This window comes from Salvia hispanica, chromosome 3 (genome assembly GCF_029641045.1).
Source record: "Salvia hispanica isolate PSC_SH4W2 chromosome 3, Shi_PSC_v1, whole genome shotgun sequence".
Taxonomy (NCBI): domain Eukaryota; kingdom Viridiplantae; phylum Streptophyta; class Magnoliopsida; order Lamiales; family Lamiaceae; genus Salvia; species Salvia hispanica.
Genome location: NC_142694.1, coordinates 585223 through 611321, shown reverse-complemented (window position 1 = coordinate 611321; position 26099 = coordinate 585223). Strand labels below are relative to the sequence as shown.

General features: G+C 38.5%; 5 protein-coding genes, 1 long non-coding RNA gene, 1 other non-coding gene and 1 pseudogene across 10 annotated transcripts; 4 read left to right on the top strand and 4 right to left on the bottom strand.

Moving 5' to 3' along the window:
- Positions 1 to 243: 243 nt before the first annotated feature.
- On the bottom strand, positions 244 to 2810 carry LOC125216189 (aluminum-activated malate transporter 9-like). Its single transcript, XM_048117847.2, has 6 exons — positions 2519 to 2810; positions 2273 to 2413; positions 1915 to 2184; positions 1676 to 1815; positions 1425 to 1571; positions 244 to 962 (listed from the first exon to the last, which is right to left on the bottom strand). The coding sequence occupies exons 1-6, from the start codon at positions 2808 to 2810 to the stop codon at positions 351 to 353; spliced, it is 1602 nt and encodes a 533-aa protein (XP_047973804.2). The 3' UTR covers positions 244 to 350.
- LOC125216190 (uncharacterized) lies at positions 1734 to 3724 on the top strand. The gene is made up of 5 exons (XR_016136368.1): positions 1734 to 1829; positions 1970 to 2233; positions 2306 to 2430; positions 2503 to 2660; positions 2771 to 3724. It is a non-coding gene; the product is annotated as an uncharacterized LOC125216190 (long non-coding RNA).
- A 529-nt stretch (positions 3725 to 4253) lies between these two features.
- TRNAG-UCC (transfer RNA glycine (anticodon UCC)) lies at positions 4254 to 4325 on the top strand. The gene has a single exon. It is a non-coding gene; the product is annotated as a tRNA-Gly (tRNA).
- Positions 4326 to 4941: 616 nt separating this feature from the next.
- On the top strand, positions 4942 to 8416 carry LOC125216432 (CAAX amino terminal protease family protein). Its single transcript, XM_048118143.2, has 4 exons — positions 4942 to 5295; positions 6823 to 6972; positions 7441 to 7512; positions 7598 to 8416. The coding sequence occupies exons 1-4, from the start codon at positions 5065 to 5067 to the stop codon at positions 8264 to 8266; spliced, it is 1122 nt and encodes a 373-aa protein (XP_047974100.2). The 5' UTR covers positions 4942 to 5064; the 3' UTR covers positions 8267 to 8416.
- Positions 8417 to 9221: 805 nt separating this feature from the next.
- Positions 9222 to 14610, top strand: LOC125214029 (uncharacterized). Of its 4 annotated transcripts, XM_089068348.1 has the most exons (17): positions 9226 to 9663; positions 9818 to 10042; positions 10302 to 10423; positions 10510 to 10598; positions 10678 to 10713; positions 10852 to 10945; positions 11028 to 11073; positions 11166 to 11263; positions 11508 to 11572; positions 11648 to 12144; positions 12312 to 12417; positions 12501 to 12581; positions 12937 to 13505; positions 13633 to 13771; positions 13845 to 13913; positions 13992 to 14111; positions 14295 to 14610. In XM_089068348.1, the coding sequence occupies exons 2-17, from the start codon at positions 9825 to 9827 to the stop codon at positions 14406 to 14408; spliced, it is 2463 nt and encodes an 820-aa protein (XP_088924474.1). In that variant the 5' UTR covers positions 9226 to 9663; positions 9818 to 9824; the 3' UTR covers positions 14409 to 14610. The 4 variants fall into 4 exon arrangements, with proteins under 4 accessions (XP_088924471.1, XP_088924472.1, XP_088924474.1 ...); XM_089068345.1 differs by having other exon boundaries at positions 9222 to 9663; positions 13845 to 14111; XM_089068346.1 differs by having other exon boundaries at positions 9222 to 9690; positions 13845 to 14111.
- Positions 14611 to 14904: 294 nt separating this feature from the next.
- On the bottom strand, positions 14905 to 16911 carry LOC125214028 (reticulon-like protein B3). Its single transcript, XM_048114871.2, has 5 exons — positions 16612 to 16911; positions 15901 to 16081; positions 15682 to 15823; positions 15374 to 15443; positions 14905 to 15280 (listed from the first exon to the last, which is right to left on the bottom strand). Exons 1-5 carry the CDS (start codon positions 16811 to 16813, stop codon positions 15114 to 15116), a joined length of 762 nt encoding a protein of 253 aa, XP_047970828.2. The 5' UTR covers positions 16814 to 16911; the 3' UTR covers positions 14905 to 15113.
- A 1231-nt stretch (positions 16912 to 18142) lies between these two features.
- LOC125214177 (protein PECTIC ARABINOGALACTAN SYNTHESIS-RELATED-like) lies at positions 18143 to 22592 on the bottom strand. The gene is made up of 12 exons (XM_048115081.2): positions 22583 to 22592; positions 21993 to 22498; positions 21498 to 21548; positions 21315 to 21405; positions 20602 to 20678; positions 20409 to 20497; positions 20170 to 20289; positions 19735 to 19851; positions 19478 to 19621; positions 19225 to 19348; positions 18947 to 19138; positions 18143 to 18813 (listed from the first exon to the last, which is right to left on the bottom strand). The coding sequence occupies exons 1-12, from the start codon at positions 22590 to 22592 to the stop codon at positions 18454 to 18456; spliced, it is 1881 nt and encodes a 626-aa protein (XP_047971038.1). The 3' UTR covers positions 18143 to 18453.
- Positions 22593 to 23319: 727 nt separating this feature from the next.
- On the bottom strand, positions 23320 to 25544 carry LOC125214168 (glycosyl hydrolase 5 family protein pseudogene; annotated as a pseudogene).
- Positions 25545 to 26099: the final 555 nt, after the last annotated feature.

Sequence of the window (26099 nt, the reverse complement as noted above, 5' to 3'; positions counted from 1 at the left end):
CAAGATGAAGCATTACACTAGATGGAAGGTGGAAATAAAATCTCTGCAAAGTGGTACTGATTCGAGCACAAAAGTAAAGTAGGTTTCTTATTTTATTTTCCTACCAATTGTTCATAAAAAGAAGCTTCCCAATAACCTAAGGCAGAACCTGATACCCAACACAAAGATCATATCAGAATATGCTCAAAAACTAATAGGAATCCACTTGTATGAAACCAACAGGATTTTACTCTACTAGGTAGGTAAAAGTAAAACTGATTGATTTTCATTTAGAATCCAATAACAATACCTTGTACATCAATATCAATACTGTATATGCTTTAATGAACATATGAAACTATGTTTCCTACTTAGAGAGCCTCCTGCTCAAATCTTGCCATCTTTGAGAGCTGATCAACTGCCTCAACCAAGTGGTCGAGCCGGGCCACAAACTCTATGAGCAGTGAGGTAAAAGTTGCAAGTGATAGAGTGGCAGTGCTCTCTAGCGCTTTCATCCTCGGAATGCAACCTGAACTGAAATTTCCTTCGTCTTCAAAAGCATCGACTTCTCTCGATGGCCAGGAATGGAGCCTTCTTGATTGTTTTCTCATCGTCTCATGATAGGATTCCTCCTGCAGCGGTGGGGATGGAAGGTCAGAGTTGTTGCGCTCGAGAAGCTTGTTGTCAAGATCATCCATGTGGCTTGACAGATTAGAGAAGGTCGATGACAGTGCATGAGAGAGCCTCGACTGTGCCTTAGATGAAGTATCTGGAGGGTCGTGATGAGATGTGAGGATGTACGAGTGCATATCAAGTGAGCGTTGGAGTGCTTCTGCAGAGCTATGGACCTTTTTGAGGAGGCATGGTTTGAGGCTTCGTTGCATGTTAGATATGTCTGTTCCCAGACAACGAACTAGCTCTGCCGCCTCTCTTGCTGCATCTTCAATCTCTTTCTGGAACGCGATTCTCAGGCTATATGGTGCCTGGACACAGTGAGTAGAAGAGGAAGCAAGTCAGATTAAATGTGATTCTCTTTAGCTTTGCTTTTGACTAATCAATGCTAACTAAGTTCATACGTCTCGTCTTTGCAGAATATATCTATCATGAAACAGCTCATAAGAAATTCGCTCGCATTCTGACCCTGGTTACAAATATGATTCTGTGGAGAATAATCAGCAAGGTAATCTATGTGCTGATTCTTTGCAAACTTTTCTGTTGTTTCAGCTAAGAAGACACCAAGAATTGCTACAAATACTGTGACTTAATGCTCTAGTCATTATTCTATATATACATACTAGTATAAAGTTTATTCTCTAGCTCACAAGCACCAGAATCAGTGAATCACATAATTTTTGGTTAATTTATTTAAATATTAATAGAGAAATGCCTTGTTTAGTTTTGACAGCATTTCTGCATAAACAATCCTAGATGATAAGTTTACAGACCTGAATTTCTGAATGTAGAACACCATGAAGAGCCATGACCTCATATGTACAATATCTGAGGACTGCACCCACCTTCACATATTCCGACCATGGATAAAAGATGTGGATGAACCTACCATGGGGCGGCTCCCATTTCGCCGAACTTGCCTGAAAAATAAATAAATAAAGACAAACAAATGAACACATATCTTCTTCCTGTGCTGAATGACTCTGGAATTTGTACCAATCCTCATAAAGATAGAGGTGAGTACCAGTGATTCTATTTTTGCTGAGGTGTTTAATGTGGATCGACATTTTCGATATGCAGGTTCATCAGGAAAGTCATCCATCACAGTCTTTGTGAACTCGGGATGTTGGCATCCGTCATCTTTTAGATACTTCCCCACACACTCTGAAAATCACTAGGTGGAATGAGAAAGCAAAGATCATGCATCATTGAAATTTGATTTATTCTAGAATTTTATCGATGCAATATAATTGAATTCTGTACCTTGAAGAGCATCAGCCAGAGAGGCGAAGTGGCTAACAATCTCCTTGTGCAACAGTTCCCCAGCCCATATAGGAAAGATGAGCACATTGACTGCAACTGTAACTATTGCTCCAATGGCAATCGAGTAGAGACGGTCCATGGCCGTCATGATGGGATTCCCCATGCGATATCCAGAAACTATGATCAAACAGTAGGTAAAAAGTATGACTCGAAATCCGTACTCATATGGCACTAAAGATGGCCACAGCTTCATAAACGATGTCACAGTTCCTGTGTCATTCAACAAGGTGGCTTAATAGTTAGTAGGCAGAAAACCGAGGTTTGGATTTCAGATTTGCAAGGTTTCGACTCTTCTTACCAACTATGAATATGCTGAAACCAATTATAACAGGTTCAGCAGTTTGTCCTGCTTTCAAGGCTAACTCTGCTATGACGATGGCCAAGGCTCCAGCGAGAAGGCTGCCTAGTGCACGGTTGAATCCTCTATTAAAAGTTGCACCTTCACACATAATGCCAGTGAGTTTATCGTTCAAATTCTCTACTGTAGCATGTATTAAACTGTAATTGTGTATGTATTATGCATAGTAGTTTTGCATGCACGTACCAACGGTGTACTCAAACATGATGGCAACGGTGAGGATAGACCAGATAATGCTGGCGCCGAAAACTTGGTAAGGCGCCCGGCATAGTATCAGAAGAGATACAAGAAGAACTGCAAGCCCCACTTTAAGCGAAAACGTCACTCTGTTGGTGTCTTCTTTGCCAAACTCCCACACTTCCAGAATGAAGCTTTTGCAGCTGTATTTCTCAGCAATTTTCTTGCTAGCTTCTGATCCTTTTTTTTCTTTGCTGATAGGAGGCATGTTGATCTCAAAGCTACCGTTAGCCCCATTCATTCTCCAACCAAATGTTTGTTGGAAATCAGGGACGACGAGGTGAGTGAAAATGTGAGAGCTGAATGTGATTTAAAGAGGGGGATTCTGTCTAAGTGGTTGATGCATGGAAAAATAGAATAATACAGCAATAATAGATGGGAAAATGGAGCTAAACACTTGGATAAAAAGATGCTTAAACCTCAATAATGTGGCATAAATGGAGAATTAGAATCTAATAGGCTATTGCAGACCATGCATGCTTCATTGTCTATGCTCTGCATAATATCTTTCTTATGTCATTCTTAATGAAAAGAAACACCATTGACATCATATGTAGCTGATTTCACAGATCATGAAAAAATGGAGTGTTTTTTTTCATGCTTTGCTTTCTAAATTTAAGATGCAGATGCTGCAAAATTGTCAGCAGTTCATTACATGTTTCATATCCTTATTTATCAAATTAGTTTAACCTAGAAAACATAGTGAAAATATCTAAAACTTGGACTATTGTTTGCAAGTTGTTGAAATCATAGAAATTGGAATATGTTTCATTCCCTCAACAATGTCCAAGCATTTGAAGCTCTCCCCATACTTCCACAAACCATTTGTGTGTTAATCCTATCCTCACAATAATTCCACATTCGAACCTATTCTTACGTGTTATCCGTTGTGTGAGAGATGCTATGATTAGATCTATTCCTGGAAATAATTGAATATGAGCACATATTCACTAAAAGAAGTGATAATGAAGGCTTGGTGAAGAGCATGGAGATATGATTTTGACTACAGATAGGGGATGAATGATGCATGCTTGTTGTTCTGTTATAGACCTGAAGCATTTGGTATATTTTTGATGAATTTGTTTTTGAATTGAACACATGCTGTTGGTTGTAATAATTGAAGCATCAGATACATATGATGAGGTATCTTCTTGATTTTGGGCTGACTTACCACACAACACAACGCAACACAACACAACAGAACATATTCTGATGTTTCAGACTATACCGAACTCCAAAGCAGCATCAAGAAACCAAAAACACACTGTATGCTAAAGTGGGAGTGTGATGGTGATATATGATCTCAACTCCGGCTTACTGTCAGGGCAAAGAAACGGGCTTGTTACGCTGTCTTGTTTGTGCGTTGAATGTGCATTAACCGCAGCTTCATGGATCAGCAGCTTTGCAGCAATTGGTTCCATTGTGATGATGCATGAGGACAACTTGGGATCTTGAAAGTACCATAACAACCTAGGAATATACCATGTGTATTCCTCACTATTTATCACATATATTCATGCACATGTTACAAATAATATTCCAGCCAACATGTAATTCATTTTGCACTAGTATATTTCAGGTTACTCCAAAACTCTATGTTTGGTTAAACAGTTGAAAAAAGAGGGTTAATTTATGCAAATGTCATAAATCTAAATAATATTAGGAAGAACATATCATTCAAGAAGCGTTTGTAGTCCAACGGTTAGGATAATTGCCTTCCAAGCAATAGACCCGGGTTCGACTCCCGGCAAACGCATATAACTAAGCATTTTTTTTTCTCAAAAATATACTGCATATACTCCCTCCGTCCCATTAAAAATGAAACATTTTTCTTTTTGGGTTGTCTCATTAAAAATGAAACGTTTCTTAAAATAGAAATAACTTTATCTCTACTTTTCTCTCTCTTATTTTATTCTCTCTTCTTTAACTCACAAACAACACTACATAAAATCTTATGCCGAAAAGCAAATGTTTTATATTTATTGGGACGGAGGGAGTATAATAAAATAAAGTACTTATCTTTTCTGAAATCATTATTATTGTGATAAAAAAAAAAGGTTCTCCCTAAAAAAAAGAAAGAAGCTATGCATCATGATCAAAGTATAAAATCCAATTTGTCCGAAAAATCCAAAATTCAAACTATTAAATTCTCTCTATTCCGAAAAGTCTAAAATTGCATAAATAGTTAACAAAATCAATGCATTTCATGTGCCTAATCTTTAAAATACTCCAATATTGACCACATTAAATTTCACAATTTTGAATTAATAATTTAGTATGATAGCTAGAATTCAGATTATTCCAGCAACCTATAAAAAATAGAAAAAAAAAAGACCTTGGAAATAAATCTAGAAGAAGAAATTGGATGTTATATTTTTTTCCCACCATAGAAATTATAGAGAATCCAATTATAGATTCTTCTCCGTCGACAGACAAACCAACAACGAAATCGGCAAATTTTAGGGTTTCTGTGCTCTGCAAAATGCTCCAAACACATGGTTTCGATTTCCTCCTCCGTCCCTAAAATTAGGGCTTTTAATCGCCAGCGCAACACTAATCTGATGCTGAGTTCAAATTGCGTTCACTCTCTACCTCAGCGCCCCCAAATCCCTCAGCTCCCAGTCTCCAGTCCCAGATTTAGGGCATCGAAACTCACCGGTAAATCTCTGTTTGCTCCTGCGCTCAGCTTTCGGCTTTCGGAAACCCATTCCCGCTTCTCAACTAAGGTAAATAGTGTTTGGGGATACATTTGGGGTCGAATGTGTTTGGTGTTTTGATGGACCTGTTGTTGTCAATTTTTGGTTTTTATCAGTGATTTAAGGCGAAGATATGCTATTCAAGTATTGAAATGGTCATGTGAGATGTTTATAGCTTATTTTATGCGATTCAACTGATGCTGCTCATAAAAAGCTAATCTTTACCTATAATTACAGGATTGTGCGTAGTTATACATGTGTCTGACGGCAACAATCTTGTTATCTGTGGATGTCGTGTTGTATTAGTCGGGCTTTATGCCCTTTTTGATTATATCAGAACACTTCATACTTATTACTTTGTTGTTCATCAACTTGGATCTTCATCAGCAATATAATTTGTTGTCTTGTACTATTTGATGAGTGTCTTTGATGATTGTGGAAATTCTCAGACCTCGCCCCCTCCTAAATACAAAGTCATTTGTGTGGCATACACCATTACACAGTGAACCCCTGTATAGACATATAGTTGCATAATTGCAAAAAATATCACTCGGAGTAATCGGTCTTTATTTAGCCTTTATGGTTGTTAGATGTGGTGATAAAGTCGGGCATGACTCAGGAGTCTTTACTGTCTATTATCGACTTAATAGTCTTAATGACCCTACTTTTATTTCCTGGACGTTAGTGAGGTATTCTTGTCTGGGTTGCAAATTCAGTGGTACAAATTTGGCAAGGCTAAAAATCTTGAATTTGGGTTGCAAGTAGTTGTGAATAAAGTATTTCGCCGATAGGAGGTTGTATTGGTGGTAGTGGGATGTGATATTTGGTTGGTTTTTAAGGTTGTTACTGACAGAATGAAAGGAAAAGATCTCAACATATGTTTACGGAGTATGTGGATGGATAAGATAGAGAAAAAACAAATCATGAAGGGAAGATGGTGCCAACTCCAGAAAGAACTATACACAATTGTCTTGATTAATTTAATGTAATTTAAACTGTTTCAAGTAAACGCCTATTCCGTTGTGGTTATGCTATTACTAAGTAAACATAGACAATAATTTCAGTTATAACTCAAGTGTAGGTGGCAAACCAACTTAAGTCTGAGAGAGATAACCAAATTCAGTTAACTGGGAATGATCATACTGACTATTGAATGTTTTTATGACAGTAGGCTCTCCTTTTAAAATAAAATAAATAATCTCATAAAATTCAGTTTTGACTTCCACTCCATGTGTGTTTGCATAGCTATTTTAGCAGAAAATAGTACTCCCTTCATCCCACTTGAAGTGTCTCATTTCTTTTGGGCACGGGTATTAAGAAAAAGATGATTAGAGTAATAAAGTGCATTGGCCCGCATGTGTTTTTAGAGAGAGAGAGAAAAATCAAAGGCAATTACAATGGGACAACTCAAAAAGGAAAGTGAGACACTGCGAATGGGACAGGGGGAGTAATTGCCAAATATTGTTTCAATTTCCTTGTGAAGTGCAGAAGTAGTGCTTTATGCAATGAACGTAATTGCTATTTTTATGTATTTCACTTGGTTTCTTTGTGTTTTAGAAATGGAAGATCTCGTGCTTTCGGCATGAAGAATCGTCTCCCGATTCTCCAAATTCAGAGTCTGCTGGTGAACTTCTGCATGAGCCAGAGAAGTCAGAGATTAATACGCCAACTGTCGAAAAAAGAAGTTGGGGTACACGTCTAAAAGAGGTTAGGGCTCCTTTCCCTTGTTTTATGGTTCTTGGTGTTGGAGATAATTATCCGGTTACGAGTGCTGATTGGCGTTGAGAACCTGACCACGCTTTATCTCTATTATGTAATTGACTTGATTTTCTTTTAACCTTGCCATGCTGCAAAGTTAAATGTAGATGATGCCAATTATTATGGTAAAACCTTTCCTCATTTAGATGCTTATGTTGAATGAATAGGACATATATTATTTTTGTATGGTAAATTATAAAAACATTGTTAAGCACTGAACTTACCTAGATCTGTTAACCTAGGAAATGGGAGGAAGGGTAATAATGAAATTCTGGTGCACTTATTACGATTTCAATTGCAACTTCGAATCATTTCCATTTTTGAGTTTTGACATCCAAGACCCTCTAGGATGATCCTTGAATTCTAAATCCTAATTTTTTTTTGGTTAAAAATTACATTTTGGCTTTTATTGTGTAGGCTGTAGATGCACTGTTTCAAGTGATTGGGAAACCTTGGAGTGTACCATGGACTGCAGAGACCATCCTCCAGGTAGGTTCATATAAAAATATTGTACGATGCATAAAATGGGAGGAGCGAAAAATAATATCGTGGCTTCATTACACTGGTGACATAGGTAACACTGCTCTGGATATTGTCATTCTGGTTCGTGGGGTCATGGCTGATTCCATTTGGAGCTCATATTGTTGGCTTCAGCAAGGAATCACTGACGTTTAGAGGACAGGCATTATTCAGCCTTCTAACCGACGTGACCGAAGGTCTGGCTGGAATTCTAATCCTTCACCGCTGCCTGTCACGTTTCCGTCCCCTCCCATCCGATTGGTTCAAGTTCAGCCTAAAAGGGAACTGGATGTTCGACGTTTTGCTCGGATGCTTCATGTTCCCATTGGTCAACCGCCTCTCACAATTCAACCTCGATTTGCTCCCCGTACTTCCCTCCACTCCCATCACCCTGTCCAGTGTCGAGCAGTCGATAATGGCCCGCGACCCGATCGCAATGTCCCTGTACGCACTGGTGCTCGTGGTGTGCGCGCCTCTGTGGGAGGAGATTGTGTTCCGGGGGTTCCTCCTGCCGTCTCTCACGAAATACATGCCGGTATGGTCCTCGATCCTACTGAGCTCCGTCGCGTTTGCATTGGCACACTTCAATGTACAGAGAATGCTGCCGCTTATTTTTCTTGGGGTGGTGATGGGTGTGACGTATTCGAGGTCGAGGAATCTGCTGCCGTCCATGCTCCTGCACAGTCTGTGGAATGGCTTCGTGTTCTTGGATCTCATGAAGTGAAATGCCTCATTTCTTTCACCATTCTCTAACTAGTTGACAAAGAATTCATTCTTGGCCATTCTGAATCATGGACTGCATTACTTCTGTTGTAAGAATAAGTATCAATCTTTTTATTGCATTTTTGTAAATTATTATTCAGGTTCTAGTTCATTATCTTCTCCTATGCTCAAGGCTTGCTTCATTTCTTTTTCCTAATATTTCTTGTTAGGGGTGGGAATACGGATATCGGGTATTGGATTTACCCTTACCCGTATCCGACCTGATATCCGCCGGATTTTACCGGATTTTAGATATCCAATATCTAATTTTATGGGATTGGGTATTGAAATATAAGATAAATCGGGTATTGGATAACCTGAATGGATATTGGGTATTACCCGAATATCCAATTTATTATTTTAAACATATTTTAAATTAGGTTTAGTCATTTTGCATTAAATAATCTTATACTTTAAAATAAAAGTGATCCATTTTTTTTTTGTTTTATACTACAAAATTAACGAAACATTAAAGACATTAGTCAATTTAGATATTTCTATATTTCCATTAATATATAAAATTCAAATTTTTTATTAGTTATTAACATATGTAAAGAGTCAGGTATTTGGGTACCCGATACATCGGGTTTGGATACCCGGGTCTGGTATTGGAGTATCCAAAAATATATCGGGACGGATTTTGGATAGACAGTTTGGTGATTTTCGGATTTGGACATCCGATTTTTTTCGTGTCGGATATCCACGGATACCCATATTCTAATATCAATAATTCACCTTGGTAACATTTATAAGAATTTCAATGCTATATCAAATTAAAGTTCATAATGCTGAATAAGTTGAATTTGGAAATATCTAACCTGAATGATCCAATTCACATGAGATTTTTTGATATAAACAAACCGTAAATTTAAAGATTTGATTTTGAATAATTTGAAGCCGAAAGCTTTAGATGGAGACAAGTATGAGTGATGAGCAAATATAGTAATGGTTGGGGATAAGGGGCAAGGATGGCATAATCTTCTGAGATCGCCACCTGATTGGGCGCTGAGCTCGGCGCAGCACGCCAGCGCAGCACACAATTATTGTTTTTTTGCGACGCGGTACATCCTGATCTCGATTGCGCCACCACTCCACCATAATCACGTGGTCAGGCGAAATCGGAGCCGTCGAAATTGCCAGATCATGCAGCTACGTTTGCCGCCACCTTTGAGCTCTGAGAAAACGATCCCTGATAAAGCGGGGAGCACCGCCTCCATTTCTAGTAAAACAGGAAAATATCTCAATAACTGCCGCCACCACCGCCGCCTGCAATTTCATCTCACTCTATCGCCGCCGCGGCGCACGACGGTTTGCGAAGAGATCAAACTTATTCAATTGCTTGAGGAAGCATTCACGCAGGTGTAGCTACACTAGAGCACAATTTAGGTTAAATTGAAGTTAATTTGATCGGATTCAAGTGTACTTTTGATTTGATTTGATTAGCTTTTTGTACTTTTGGAATATCCGGTGTTTGGATTGGTTTGATTTGATTATCAGGTGTTGTTTGGTTTAGTGCTGAAATGGAGTCGAAGCATATGTTGATGTCGGCCTTGGGAGTGGGGATAGGAGTCGGAGTGGGGTTCGGATTGGCGTCGGGATCGCAGGCTGTGAGCAAGTGGGCAGGCGGCGACGCCATGGTCGGCGTCACTCCGTACACTATGGAGATGGAGATGTTGAGCCTCCTCTCTAATGGAAGGGATAGCAATGTCACCTTCGACAAATTTCCCTACTATCTAAGGTAAAAGTTTTGAACTTTTGTTTATTTGCTCTGTTTTACCTTGAATAGTTGGAGTGTGTGCTCATCTTTTAGTGGTGTTGCTGACAGGATCTTTCTCTAAGCTTATCTTAAATAGCTTCTATGCCTATTTCTCAAAACATGTTTTCAGAGCTTGTAGAATCATCTTCGCAGAGTAGTTTCTGATGTAGCAAAAATGCACTAGTTGTGGAAGTGAAACATAGAGTGGGGATGGACTAATATTTTTCTTTTTAATTGCCAGTGAGCAGACAAGGGTCTTGTTAACCAGTGCGGCTTTTGTTCATTTGAAAGAAGGTGATTTCAGTAAGCACATACGGAACCTTTCTCCCGCAAGTCGTACCATTTTGCTCTCTGGCCCTGCTGGTAACTTGTTGTCTTGGTTTTTGTTCATTTCTGCATTTTGAAGCATCTTATGGTAGTATTGATTGTTTCACTTGCTTCTTTCTAAGAGCTGTATCAGCAAATGCTAGCTAAGGCGTTAGCACACTATTTTGAAGCGAAGTTGCTGTTGTTAGATGTCACTGATTTTTCTCTGAAGGTAAGTGAAAGAGCATTGAATTAAACTTCCAGTTCTATGGATATTTCCTTCTAATATACGAGTGGTTTCATTTAAACAGATGCTGAGCAAGTATGGCGGTCTTAATACAGGATCCGTAAGTTCAGCAACCTATATGTTACTATCATCTGGATAGGGCACAGATATATTCTTTTACCTGGCTCACAGACACCATTCCGGTGTTCTATACGTTAACTGTAATAACTTGTGACAGTTTCTTTCATCTTCGCTGCAGTCTTTTAAGAGGTCTGTATCTGAAACAACTCTAAGTCGAATGTCAGATTTCATTGGATCACTATCGATACTTCAACAAAAGGAGGTCAATACAGGTATGACAGGTTGATGTTATTGTTTCTGATGAAGCCGAGTGTAACATCCATTTACTATTGAATCATGAATTCTACCTAACAGCTGGTACACTACGAAGGCAAAGCAGCGGAGTCGATCTGAAATCAAAGTTAGTGCTAGAGATTTTTTTTTATATATTCGTCAACACTTTCTACTTTTGTGCAACGGTATATGTGTTTATGTCATGCTTATTATATGCAGTACACAAGAAAGCCCTAATCCTGCAAAATTGCGTAGAAATGTGTCTGCTGCAGCAAACATCGATTCCCTTGGTTCAACTAGTTCACCTCCGAAACCAGGTTTGAATTGAAAATTGGGTAACCATGAATGTAGATAACATATCACAAAGCTGCAGTAACAATATTTACACAAACCAGAGTATGTCACTTACTTTTAAATTGTGGACAGTGGACAGTTCACAGGTTCCACTAATGACATTTATTTAAATTGCCTCTTTAACTTGGATATATAGTTCCAAATAGGATTCAACTCGATGTTGTTTTATATTACATGCCTTATATCACTATTGTATCCACTTTTCAGCTCCCCTCGTGCGCACCAGCAGCTGGTGTTTTGATGAGAAACTTTTCATTCAGACACTTTACAGGGTATGATGAGTGTCTACTTATTAATTCCAAAATTGTCAAACAACACATTTTTGTGACCAATAGCGATTTGTGCAGGTTCTTGTCAAAACATCAAAAGTGTGTCCTGTTGTCCTTTATCTTAGGGATGTTGAGAGAATCCTGTGCAGATCACAGAGGTCATATGTCTTGTTTCAGAAAATGTTAAAGCAATTGTCTGGATCTATACTGATCCTTGGATCAAGAATTATTAATCCTGACAATGATTACCGAGCAATTGATGAGAAAATTTCCTCTGTATTTCCTTACAACATCGAAATAAAACCCCCAGAAGATAAAAATCATCTAGTAAGCTGGCAATCACAGCTGGAGGAAGATATGAGGATGATCCAATTCAAGGATAATAAAAACCATATAGTAGAGGTACTCGCTGCCAATGATATTGACTGTGATGATTTGGATTCAATCTGCATGGCAGACACCATGGTCCTTGGCAGCTATATAGAAGAGATTGTGGTGTCGGCTATCTCATACCATCTGATGAATACAAACGAACCCGAATACAGAAATGGGAAACTTGTCATATCATCTAAGAGGTGGGTAGTTAGTTCTTCTTCCTGTGTATATGGAAAACCATATTCCGTACAATACCATATGTTATCTTGGTGTTGAGCTGTATGATGACTTAACAATGTGTATATTTTGTAATTAAGAAAAAGAATCATTAAGCGTGTCCTGACTTACCGTCTTGGCCTCACCTCAGTCTGTCCCATGGGTTGAGTATATTTCAGAAGGGTAAATCTGCTGGTTTGAAGAGTGAACCACAAGCTGCGACCCCAAAGGTTGAACCAAAAGCTGCTACGCCCAAGGTTGGTTGGTTGGCTATTTTGTCTTGGTAACTTATGCGTATGAGTAGAATTTTCTCTCAAGATCTTTTGGTTGTACCTCTTAGGCTGAGGCTAAAACTGAACCAAAAACTGAAGCTGTAGCACCTGAAAAGAAGAGTGAAGAATCACCAGTTCCCAAAACTCCAGTAAGTTCAGTAAACCAGCTCCAGTAGTTTGGAATTTGCCACTGGCATTTTTTACTTGCAGGCTTTTCCAAATTCTCCTATAGCTGTTTGTCATCTTAGATTTTGCTTATTCAATCGATTATAACAAGCATTATATGTCAGTCGAAGTTCATGGAAAAAGACTGCAACACTAGATAACTATGGCAGTAGTTTTATAGAATTTGATACTTGCATGCCGTCCAGATTCAAGGTGCGTGTGCAATGCATCTAGATGATTTGGTGGATGTGCAAAGCTTGGCTCCACTTTATCTTTCTTATGTTTCCTCTTTTCCCTCTATCTCCTCATGCAGCACTTGCTTTTTCTTGATTGCTTCAGGAAGTTATTCCAGACAATGAATTTGAAAAGCGCATAAGACCAGAAGTCATACCAGCCAGTGAAATTGGTGTGACATTTGCAGACATTGGTGCCTTGGATGAGATTAAGGAATCACTGCAGGAATTAGTGATGCTACCTCTGAGAAGACCAGACCTTTTCGAAGGTGGTCTTCTAAAGCCTTGTCGGGGAATACTGCTTTTCGGGCCTCCTGGTACCGGAAAAACCATGCTGGCAAAGGCTATAGCTAATGAAGCTGGAGCAAGCTTCATTAACGTTTCAATGTCAACTATCACTTCAAAGTGGTTCGGTGAAGATGAAAAAAATGTCCGGGCCTTGTTCACTCTCGCAGCCAAGGTCTCACCTACTATTATCTTTGTAGATGAAGTTGACAGCATGCTTGGGCAGAGGAACAGGGCTGGAGAGCATGAAGCCATGCGGAAGATAAAAAATGAGTTCATGACTCATTGGGATGGATTATTGACAAAAACTGGTGAAAAAATACTGGTTCTTGCTGCAACCAATCGGCCATTCGATCTGGATGAAGCAATCATCAGACGTTTCGAGAGAAGGCATTATTCCTGCTGCTCACTAAATTTTCATCTGACTTACAGACTAGACACTAATTTGATTTAAGCATGCCAATTGCCATTGGCAAATGAGTGACTGCTAGTAACTTCTTTTTCCGCTGACTTACAGGATTATGGTTGGTTTACCAGCTCTCGAAAACAGAGAGAAGATCTTAAGGACATTATTGTCCAAGGAGAAAGTTGATGAAAATTTAGATTTTCTGGAGCTAGCAACGACGACTGAAGGATACAGTGGGAGTGACCTAAAGGTTTGTTTGTACTGCTTTTAATGTTACTTTGTGCTAATCAAATCTTGCTAACGTCTAAATATATATTGTGTAGAACTTGTGCATAACTGCTGCTTACCGACCAGTGAGGGAGTTGATCAAGCAAGAGAGGCTAAAAGATCAAGTAAGAAATGCACATAAGCTAATATTATCAGTTTTACTCTATCGTTCTCAAAACCTGTCTGTTGCATCCATGAACCAGAAAAAGAAGCATGCATCTGAGGAAGGGAAACAGCGAAGCGTGGATACTGAAGATAAGAAGGAAAGGGTCATCACGATCAGACCGTTGAACATGGAAGATTTCAGAGAAGCTAAAAAACAGGTGCAGATAACTTACTTTCTATTTTCATATTGTCAGTTCAAAACCACTGAAATAGTTCTGTAGTGAACATGGAGAAGGTCAAAGGATTCGTATACGTGTCATGTTATCCATTGCAGCTGCTGTGTGCAGTGCTGGTTGTTTGTTACTGGATTTATAGCATCTTGTTGTGTATCATGGCAACAGGTGGCAGCTAGCTTTGCTGCTGAAGGGTCCGTAATGGCGGAGTTGAAACAGTGGAACGAAGCGTACGGTGAAGGTGGTTCAAGGAAGAAGGAACAGTTGTCCTACTTCCTGTAGAGAAGATCACTGAGATTTTGAATGAGACTATGTATTTGTGATAGAAGCCGATCTAAATAAAGTTAAAGCAGCCTTGAAAATGTGTTGTAACAGACTGCACCCAAAATGTTGCTGGTTTCATAAATGTTGTAGTATTTGCTAGAGTTGATAATTGCTGAAAATCGGGATCTTAGTTTATCAAATCATGAACTTTTTTATTTAAGTTTTCCACCAAAATAAATTTTATTTTCTCATCATAAGTAGGATCTCATGTGATATTTGTTATAATTGAGTTAGTGAACTTATGCTTGGTACGATGGAATGGAGGAATGAAAATAAGAATCACATTCCATTCCATCGTACCAAAAAACCCCTAAAGGAGTGACCTTATTATATGGGACTTATGAGTTTCAAAAGCTCTAAAGATAGACCTTACATAATACCCAAATTATTAGATGTAATTATAGGTATAACTCTAGGTATTTAATATAACAATCACAGTAAAAAAACCACGAGAAACAGAAATAACCACCACTTCTTCCATACGTCAAGAAAAAAAAAACATACTACTTTACAAAGGTGAAGTCAAGTTATGAGTTATAACCATGTATTTAGCTAGTAATCATATCAACATAGGATATATGATAAAACCCAAACCCAATGATACATCAACTGATGATAACAGGAAAAAACATACAAAAACGCACATGCAAACCTAAAGCAACTTCAGTCCTTCTTCTTGTCTTTCAGCGCCCTTGGAATCTTGCTCAAAACTTTAGCATCAAATACAGCATACTGTTTCTTGAGCTCAGCCAGCGCCTTTTCACCATAGAAGTCCACCTTGTCCTCGTACTTCTCGTAGAAGATTGGCACGGTGAACAATGCTACAGTAACTGTTGATAAGAAGAAAATCACATGAGAACCAACTCGATATGCAATGGAAAACTCTCGTAGAGATTAATACTAGTATTTTCTTCGGTTATTACTTGTGTATAGAAGCGTCAAGAAGTCGCAGCAACCACCCACCAAGGATAAAACCCACAAGCCAGCAATTACCTGCACGATGAATAGGGTTCGATTAATATAAATTCCAGCTAATCACCTATCAAACCGATTCAATGACCATGTATTAATATTCAACTAACTATACATCTTATTGCAGATCTATGAACCGCATTAGATAGCTTCAACGAGCATACATATATATATTATGCAGATATTTGGTGAACAAAAGAAGCGAAAATAGGAACCAAATCAATAACCCCACACTCTCCTACACTCGAATGGTACATACCGATAGGAACTTCTTTAAATCTTTCCCAGAAGCAATGTCCCTTAGAACAGCAAAGCCTCGATTAATTTCAATCCTCAGTGCAGAGGCACACTTCATTACAGGCTCTTCTGGGATAACCACTTGTGGAATGTGCGGCGCAGACCTACACAAACAACACAAAGTAAGAAACGGAACGCAGATCACACCAACCACCCCACCACATTACAAAGGATCACTCACTTCTTTATGAAGGTGTTCGCGCTCGACCACAAGAAGAGACCTATTAGTCCAAGCATCAAAACATGACAGACCAACGTGAGCAAATGATACTCGAGCACGTCAAACAAGACATAAGCAGCCGTAGCCCCACCGAGCACTCCAGCCGAAACCTTCTTGTCCCTCCATAGGAAAACATCAGCAGCTGGACATCCATCAAGGCTCAAGCCATTATTATGCAAGCTCATGTAAATTTTGAATGATGCTATAAAGTTATCAGCATCCATAAAGTAGGTATATTACTAACCACTACTTTAGTGCCATAGAAGGTTTTTTTTATTCAAAGTTTATATTTTTATTTTCAAAACACCAAATCAGATAAATAAACAAGCAAGAAGATGCAATCAAAATTAAAATAATGGAAAATCGAGTTCATCATTTGACGATCACCCCCAAAAATTGAAGATTGCCATAGAAAGAATGAAACTCTGCTAAAATCGCAAGAACCATAAAAGGCAAGTTTGGAATCCGTGCGCAGTTCACATCTCAAAAAATGACGAAAACCCCCAAAAATTTAACACGACAAAAATAATTTAAAAAAATAAAAAATCTCGCCCTTCTTCCCCAAACACACAATTTTGAAACAGAGCAATTAAATCATAAGCAATTAAGTCACTAAAAACCTCAACTTTTTTTTTTTGATCAAAAAATAAAAGGAGAAAAAGGAAAAGATACGTTTGCCGCCGCCGAGGACTCTGTGAAGAGGCTTCTCCCGGCCGAAGAGGCGGTAGACTTTGTCCTTCAGCGACTGCTTCTTCTCGTCGTCGGAATCAGACGACGAGGAAGACGAATCGCGATCGTGAATTTTATCGGCGATTTTCTCAATCAGCGACTCCTCCTTCTTCTCCTCTTCCTTGTGATGTTCATGATCCCCCATTGCAGCTCACGCAGATTCCGTGTGTGTGTATGTGTGTGGAGTAAACTTAGCTGAAAAAAAATGAATCTTGGAAAGAATGAATCTTGAATTAAATGGGATAAAGGGAGAGATGGAAAGAATGAATCTGAAGCGTTGAATTATATAGCCCGATTTGTGTGGCCCCGATTTCGCCGCGGGAATTTTGGTATAGTATTAATATTTTCTTTTCTTTGTTGCTAAGTTGTCATGTCGTTTGTATCGGAATGTACTAGAAGATTATACGTGTTGTGCCATACACGCTCGATAGTATATTTTAAATGATTAAATGTTTTAGTAAGTCTATTCCACAAACACTATTCTAAAACCGTTCCATAGTAATGGGGCAAAACTTTTCGGCACGAAAATTAAAAAAAATTGTGTTAGGTGAGTTAAGTAAACACATAATAAAATGGAAAATGAAAAAGGTAGAGAAATGAAGATAAAAAAAGTAAGAGAGAGTAAAATAGGTGTGGAAAAATGTGTTGATTTTTACTAAAAAGGGAAATGACTCTATTACTATGGAACGGACGGAAATGGAAAAACACCTCTATTACTATGGAACGGAGGAAGTACTCCCTCCATCCCTCCGTCCCATTGAAGATGACTCACTTTCCTTTTTGGTTTGTCACGATCAAGATGACTCATTACTTAAAATGGAAACACCTTTATATCTACTTTATTCCCTTTATCTTACTTTACTCTCTCCTCTTACCATATAAAATATGACTGCATAAAATTCCGTACTGTCCAAGAAAGGGGTCATTTTCCTTGGGACGGAGGGAGTAATTACATAAAATGGCTGAATTAATAATTGGTTACTATAGCGACGGACGGTCCGACCAAATTAAAAGCTTCGTACACTATTTAAGTTTATTGTGAAAGTGGTTGTAAGAAAAGTAGGCGCCCATTGACAATTTACGCAAGAACAACTAATAATTAAAATTTTAGAGTCGGTCGTCAAATTTGAAGGCTAAATCGGGGTTTAGATCATTAGTAAACTAGGCGCTAAGCTAGGATTTTGGTGCTAAATTAGGATACGAGTTTTAGATGGCTCTAGACATAATATATGATATTATTATAATTATACTAGGTATATTTTTGGCTAGCATCCTCCTTTATACCTTCAAGACCAAGCTTGAAGATTTACCTTTTTTTTATCCAATAGGATCATCCCTACAAATGTCTAGTTTGAAAACAAGAACTTTATAGGTGGTCAACAAGGAGCTAACGAATTTGAGTTCCACTCATTATAGGCCTGAAATAATTTCTATATACTTATAATACCGAAACTGCTAACACTAAAGACAGATATGAAACTTAATATTAACAGTCATAGCTTTTGCGTTGGATGTCTGGATGCAAACTTACAATATACAAATGAAAAATTATGATCTAAAATTAATCAATATTTCAATACAAACATGTAGCATTTCTGGTCCTTGGTTGGCAGCAAGAGACCTCTCATCACAACCACACAGGTTCTGAAGTTAAATTTCATCACCTGCAGCTCTATAGCTTCTTCTATCCTTTTACCGACCAAAATTTTCGAGCTCGACTCGGGTACATTGTAACTCCCAGCATATTGCCTATGGTAAGCGCTACACTATCAAGAAGTATAGTAATCAGGTTCTACACATGCACGGTGTCAAGGGGTTCTCCCAGATGTCGTAATTGGGGAAAGTTTCTTCGGGCAGTCCACTTCGAGTCTGGTGGGTCGTGATCACATCTTCTACAAATGTGGCCCACCCCATGTAAGGGTCTCCTAAAGATTTAGACATGAGGCCCTTGTCTGGTTTTATGGACTTTAGGTGGTGACCTAGATACCTCCGATTCCCTATAATCAGTTTAGCAAAGTTTCCACCGTGTGTCATGACAAAGACATCGGACTTCAAACAGACCAAAAAGTCTAGAGCCGCTAAACTTGTCACATGCTTTCTAAATTCATCCAACTCCAACTTGGTTGCTAGTTCCTCCTTCGTGACCTGTAAGGCAATCCTTAATGAAACTAAAACTATGGTGCATGGTCAACAATATACGTTCAGGACTAACCGAGATTTCACAGTATCTTGTTTCTTTTAGATGAAAAAAGGGAATAGATTGAGGGGGGGAACTTACAAGATTGGGGAACATGTTCCTCAGTGGTGCCATGCGGTTCTGTCCACCATAAACTTGCCCAGAAGCCACGTATATTTGTGTTTCTTTAGGATAGCCCATAGCACGGAGCATTACTGCTACCTCACCGGGTTCAAGAGGGCAACGTCCTTCCTTTCGCTTCTGAAGAGCCAGTGCCCAAAGATGGGAGCCATCCTGTAACGCAAGGCCCAAGAAAGATAATACTACTAGCCAGAATTAAAATCTGAAAAGAAAAAACCCAACTTTGAGAAAAATGATACCTTGAAGCGGCGAGGCCATTCTTTAAGTCTGTATATAGCCATCAGAGCTTTCTCAATCCTAGTCCCCACAAAATCACAGAACGAAAGACCCACCATGCCTTTCTCAAACCTTAAATGAAGAGCCCTGATATACATGTGGCAAAGGATACATATGAGAAGATTATGAAGACCTTTCAACTGAAAGGGTAGATTTATGTAACTCTACATAATATGGTTCAGGAGAACTAGAAATAGGATACTGCACTTCACTTACATGAAAGGATTAGAATTGCCTGTCCGATTTCTCATTCTCGATACAAGTAAATCAGCCATATTTTCAATTTCAGGAAGAAACTTCAAAGCATGATAATTCACTCTGCACCTTAACCTGTTGATTTCTTGAGGAACATTATCATACCTTGTAAACAAGAAAGGTAGGTTGAATCAACACTAACATATAAACTGTCCTTGATGTACATGGCTATGAGTGGGAACGATGTAAGAAAAACATAATTGAAACAAAAAACTCACCCCAGTCGATCAACAAAAGGTTTCAAGGCCATTATCTTCTTTTCTTTGACCCGAGGCAAAACATTGTCAATATAGAACTGAGCAGGAGCATACTTTGGAATGTTCTTTACAGTACGTCTGTTATGAGTATATGCAAATAAAGTAAGATCCAAAAGCAACAAAACTCTCAGTTTGTCAAATAGTGGACTGACAATGGACAATATACAAAGTAGAAATTTTTAACAAAAAAGTTTAAAGAGTATGTTTTCGAGCAACTACTAGATAAGAATAGCTCCATAGTTGTCGATATGGAAAAACTAAGATTCCATTTACTAATCAAGTGTTTGAAATTAAGAGAAAGTATCCTACTTTAGATGGATCTAGGTGGAGCCATCTAGTTCTATATCAAGGCTCTGTGACATATCAAAAGTGTATGCAAGTAAATAAATACCCAACCTTATACTTGAAAACAGCTCTGCTTTATCAGTAAACCATTCTGGGATATCTCTCACTATTGTAACATCATCTTTCAAGTAATCAATAAAATGGTCAACATCAAATATATCTTCGAATTTCCTGCAGTCAACAGGTCAACAATCAACATATAAGTGATCCGAAAAAGCAGAGAGAATGATCAACATCAATGCTGAGATAATATAGAATGCCTCTATGTATCTTTAGGAAAGTTCACCCACGTTTGATCTTTCCATATCTGGTCTTGCTTCAGCACGGGTAAAATAAGAGTAGCATTCAGGATCTTTGCCACAGCAACAGCATTACATATCTGTAGAGATAGATAATCATAAACAAGTTCAGAATCTCTAAGGCAAGTATTGGGAATTAAACAGTACTCCAAAGTCCATGCAATATCACGGTAAAGTCGCTTACAGCAATTCTTTGCTGGTTAAGACCACCCTCAGCATGAATAAAAATATAACCACTTGTTGAATTCTCAGATGGAAGATCTGCAAGGGGAAAGAGAAAAGGTTATTTATATGTTCTAATAATGACAGAAACACATTCCATAAAGTTTATCTTAGCAAAGCCATACTATATATTCTATGAAATGAGATAAGAATGCAGTATCCTGTTAAAGTTCACTTAAGCAGCCAGTACAATATTTTAAAGTTGTAGGAGTAAAAGATAACATAGTCGTCTGCTTTTACTAACCATCAAGAAAGAGCTATAACCGAATCCTCATAACAAACAGAAGATAAAATCATAGGAATGATGTCCATAATTTATCACTAAAGTAGAAACAAAGCATTGAAGTGGCATTGTCTTTAAAAGAACCAATAACATAGTGTATTACTACATTCTGCCACTACCTTAACAGTGTCTTATGAGGTCATTAGTAAGCGGCCACCCACCCACACTTCCATGGGGTAAAATTTAAAATGCACATCTAACATCTTGATATTCATTTAGACTTTAGTTAAATTATCAGTTAAGGAAGAAGTATGCTTCAATGAGTTAAGCTTTCAACTTTAGCCATAAGGCAATTGAAAAAAGGCTTAATTCAGTGCTGATGTTTGGGGTAACTGCAGTACTGCACCAATTTTATTATTTTTGTTCATACATCCATCCACATATCAGAGTACCTGAAATTACACCCTCACGTCTTTCTGCACAAGGTTTCCATGATGTAGTGGCTGAATGAGGATTTTCCCACAGTGAGGGTGGCTCCTTAACCTGCTTATAATGACAGTAGTGACATTAAGAAAACACAATCAAAATAAAAAGAAGATTACATGAGAGAGAAGTGGATGGTCCTTTTAGCTTACATGAGGGCACTGAAGAGTAATACCATCCTTTTTGCACAGATAAGGGGCATTCTGCAGCCAATGTGGAGAAAGGGGTCAAGACTTAATATGAATAGAACTTGGAGGAAAGCATGGAATCAGTAAGTGAGTTCTATGAGGAGAAGGAAATCAAAAGCCTCCCACCCTACATGATGCTTCATAGGATAAACCATCAATTCAACAAAATTGTACGGTTGTACCAAAAAAAGTTAGCACTAACCATCATTTCTAATGTACTATAAATGTGCAATTCAAGGATATTATATGATGCAAAGTACAAAGATCTTATGTCTAAATGCTCTCAATTAAATAAACCCGAATGCTGAGTGAAGTTGAAATCGGAAACATTTATGCATAAATCCATCAAAATATCAATGAACTTTAAACCACAATGCACAAAGACTCGGAATTCTCCAATCAATCACATTCGCAGAGAAACAAACAGGCAACTCATGAAGAGGGCATTTCGGCACACACCAATCGTTGAACGAGAGAAGAAACTGAAATCACGGCCGCGAAAACGATAGCGACGAGGATGACAGTCGAGATCTTAGATCTATGGGGATGCGCCCTGTGGAGATCGTCGTTGGGGAAGAGGAAGTGCGGGAAAAAGGATTGGAAATAGGAGCGGATTGAGCGATCCCGGGGATGCCGATCGCGGCCATTGTCGTCGTCGGCGGCGGAGGTGGCGGAGTCGTAGTCGGAGGAAAACGGGGAAGAGGCGACGGCGGAGGCGGAGGGGGACGGGGTGGCGCGGTTGCCGATGGAGCTGGAGTGGCGGAGCTCCGCCGTCGCTCGCTTGGGGCTGAACGCCAGCTTGGAATTCGGGATGTTGCTCCAATTGGAGCGGCGAGCTTCGCCCTTCGATTTTGTTGATTTACAGTGCGACGTGATCTCCGGCTTGTGTGTGAATGTGTGTGAGAGAGAAGAAGGGAAAGGAAGGGAGCTGAGTAATAATCTAGTGGTGCTGACACTCCATGTGACTCACTTCAGATCAGGGAAAAAATTGCAAGACAAATAATTTTCTTCTGAAAATAAATAATTTAATTCACCAAATAATGAATAACTCCATATCATTTTTATTGAAGTATTTCCTTTTAACATGCATAAGATATTTAGAAGTTAAAGTGAAGGAAAAATAAAATAGTTAAATGGTAAGCTATCCCATCGAATTAATAGATTAATATTTGTATCTAAAAATATAGAACTCCAAAATAAATTATGTGAACGAGTGTGAGTTAGTAACTTCAAAAGAAATTATTATACTACCTCCGTCACTGAAAATTTATCACCTATTTCTATTTCCGTTCGTCCCTAAAAATTTGTCACCTTTCACTTTTACCATTTTTGGTAGTGGACCTCATATTCCACTAACTCATTCCTACTCACATTTTATTATAAAATTAATATATAAAAGTAGGATCCACATTCCACTAACTTTTTCAACTCATTTTCTACTACATTTCTTAAAATCCGTACCGGATCAAATGGTGACGAATTTTGGAGGACGGAGGGAGTACTGTTAATGGTTTTATTTTAATTCATGCTTTTATATTATTGCTTTTTGTTTACTAATTTTATAAGTTATTGCTTGAAATATTTTTTGAACATCTTCATTTAGAAAGGTTTATTTCCAACAAACACAACATATTATTCTAAAAAGACATGTATATATACTTCAGTTGATTTACATATTTAATGAAATAAGTAGGGCAAAAGTAGATACTGATGAAGTATAGGGAAACATAATGAAACGAAACTAAAACTTATGAAAACTTTATTATAAAGAAAATTGTGTTGAAGTCTATCCTACGTGGTGGTCACTATATTCCCAAATATTTGATGGAATAAACTTAAACCATTGTGCTTGTGGATTGTCAGCACAAGTAGATAAATCAACAAGATCATCTCCTACGCACAAACATTTCTTTGTCACAAGTTTAGAATCAGAAGCATTCATTTCCAAGCACAAATATCCCCCATTTTCACCTTGTGCAGCTAAATGGAGACCAGAACTTGACACATACTTCCACTTGCTCGAACAATCCTCCGATACACGAGGCGCCACCCCGTCTCCGGCCACCCCCAAGCACTGTGGGCTGCCAACTAGCTTGATAGGCCCATCATCTTGATGTTGCTCCCATTTGCTTGCATTATTGCAGTTAGCCACAACTATCCCATTCTCCACTATTTGCACGCAATGCCCACTCAAAGGGTGGAACATTTTATAGTATGTTGGATGATTCGACTTGAAATCTATCAATGAGATACAACAACATTATATTTGAAAATTCGTGTCAAATTCTAGTATATCACGTAACCTTAAAGTTCAATTGGAAATACTATGGAATTAGGATTTGTTTGTAACTATCAAAAGGTGAAAAAAACCAATCATCTACTCATTGATGAAGATGTTCACATATGACTTATTGTCAAATATTTGACCAAACATTTCATGTGGGATAAATCGAACAACTTCGAATTTCATAATAGTGATCAAATTTATCGCGACCTTTTCAACTTGTAGTATCAAACGCTTTCGAGAAATTAGGGTTTATATCAAAAAAATTCAATCTTTAGAATGAAAAAGTTGCAAGAATCTCATACCTTGATTGATGTGTTGAATAGCCTGCAATCTATCAAGAAATGCAGGGTTTCTGAGACGGTCCCAATTAATGTCAAGAACACCATCAACTTCTTCAAAATCAACAGTTCCTTCTCTAAGAAGATAGCTGCCTTGTAAAGCCCACAAAGCCCAGTCGAGATCGAGCTCAGCAACCGCAGCCAACAGACAACCTATGTATCTGTTGTCGGCCTCATTGTCACCTCTTTCATTAATCCCAAATTCACTTAAGAAAAAGGGGAAAGGGTTGTCCCCCTGAGTCAAGAAAAGAAGATTGTCTATGATAGCTTTCGAGACTGAAGCACATATCTGGTTAGTTTGGGTAGCCCATATATCATCAGGAATGCCAAAGGAATACCAATGTCCTTCGAAAACTGATTTGTTGGAGGGTATATTATCTAGCATTTGGGATTTGAGGAAAGCGAGGTTGCCAGCGTAGCTTAAACCGGAGATGATGACTAGGACATCCGGGTTTTCATTGTGGACCATATTGGCTCCTATCCGCATGTATTGGTACCAGTTTAACTCATTTTGTCGACTTCCTCGCAGCTCATTCCTTATGCTCATACCCACCACCTTCAAAACACAAATCACATCATGTTATATGCAGGGATGGATCCAGAAATATAAATGGACGGGAGCAAAATTATATGTAAAGTAAATTTAAGAATTTGAGAAGCGGCAAATACAAATAAATTTTAAAAAAATGCAAAATTGAAAAAATATCTGTGTTAAAAATATATTTGAGGAGAGGCATCTGGTAATATGCTTGTCCCATACTTTGAAAACGATACGAGTTTTAATAGTCAAATGAAAATTAAATTGATATGACTCACCGCAGGGTTACCCTTATACGCGGTAGTGGCGGTAATCAAGCCTCGCTCCCACTCCCACGGGTTGAAATCGCGGTCGTTAAAGAAGCCATTCCCGTCGTTGTCGCTGCAGCACCACCCCGGGCGGCCGATGTGGTTATCGAGCACCACCATCAGCTTATTCCTCCCGAGCTCATCCACCACCGCCTTGTGAATCTCGACCACCGTCATGCTCAGAATCTGAGGGTTGTTTGTAGCAATGCCGGCTCTCGCGGCCGACAGATTGTACCTGTCCAGTGATTCGGAGACTTTGAGGCTGCGGTATTCCGGCCTCGTGAACATGTGCGTCGCCCACGTGAACCTCACGCAGTTGAAGCCGCTCGCGGTTATCTTCCGCGCTATCTCGCTCATCGGCTTCTTCTCTAGGCCCTCTGCGATCATCGGCTCCATGTGCGAAGCCCAGTTCACGCACGCGAGCTTCACGCGCTGCCCGCTCGCGTCGTCCACTATCCACCGCGAGTTCCTCGAGAGCGGCCATGGACTGCAAATGGAGATTAGTTGAAGGAACACAAATGCTGCAATGGCTTTTCCCATTTCTTTTTGTTTTTTAAGGTGTTGGTTTTCTATACGTATTTATATACAGTATTGAATGCTGTAATAGGTAAGTGATTCACTATTTTTCCAATCTCCATTTTAATTATTAACGAGATTGTGTAATGCCTGATCAGATACTTCAAGCATGGGTGAAATCATACTCCATTATGAATTCATGAATGCTGGGAATTCTTGTGGGAATTAATTGGATGGATGAAATCTGATAGGGCATGCTACAAATTCTTGTCAATAATCCAATGATTTTACACACAGCGGATATTAATTAGGATGATAATATAGATTGATTTAGCAAATTTGGTCATTTAAACATAATTTTTAGAAATTAAATTCTGCATTATTTTGTTGATATACCGTCCAAAAAAATAACATAGCCATTTGTGAAAGACAAATTTTATACTATAATTGATAAAATAGGATAAAGAGTAGATAAAATAGGATAAAGAGAAAGAGAAAAAGTTAAAAATTTCCATAAATATAAATAAGATTACTTTTTTATGGACAAACTAAAATAGAAAAGTATGATTATTTTTGTTG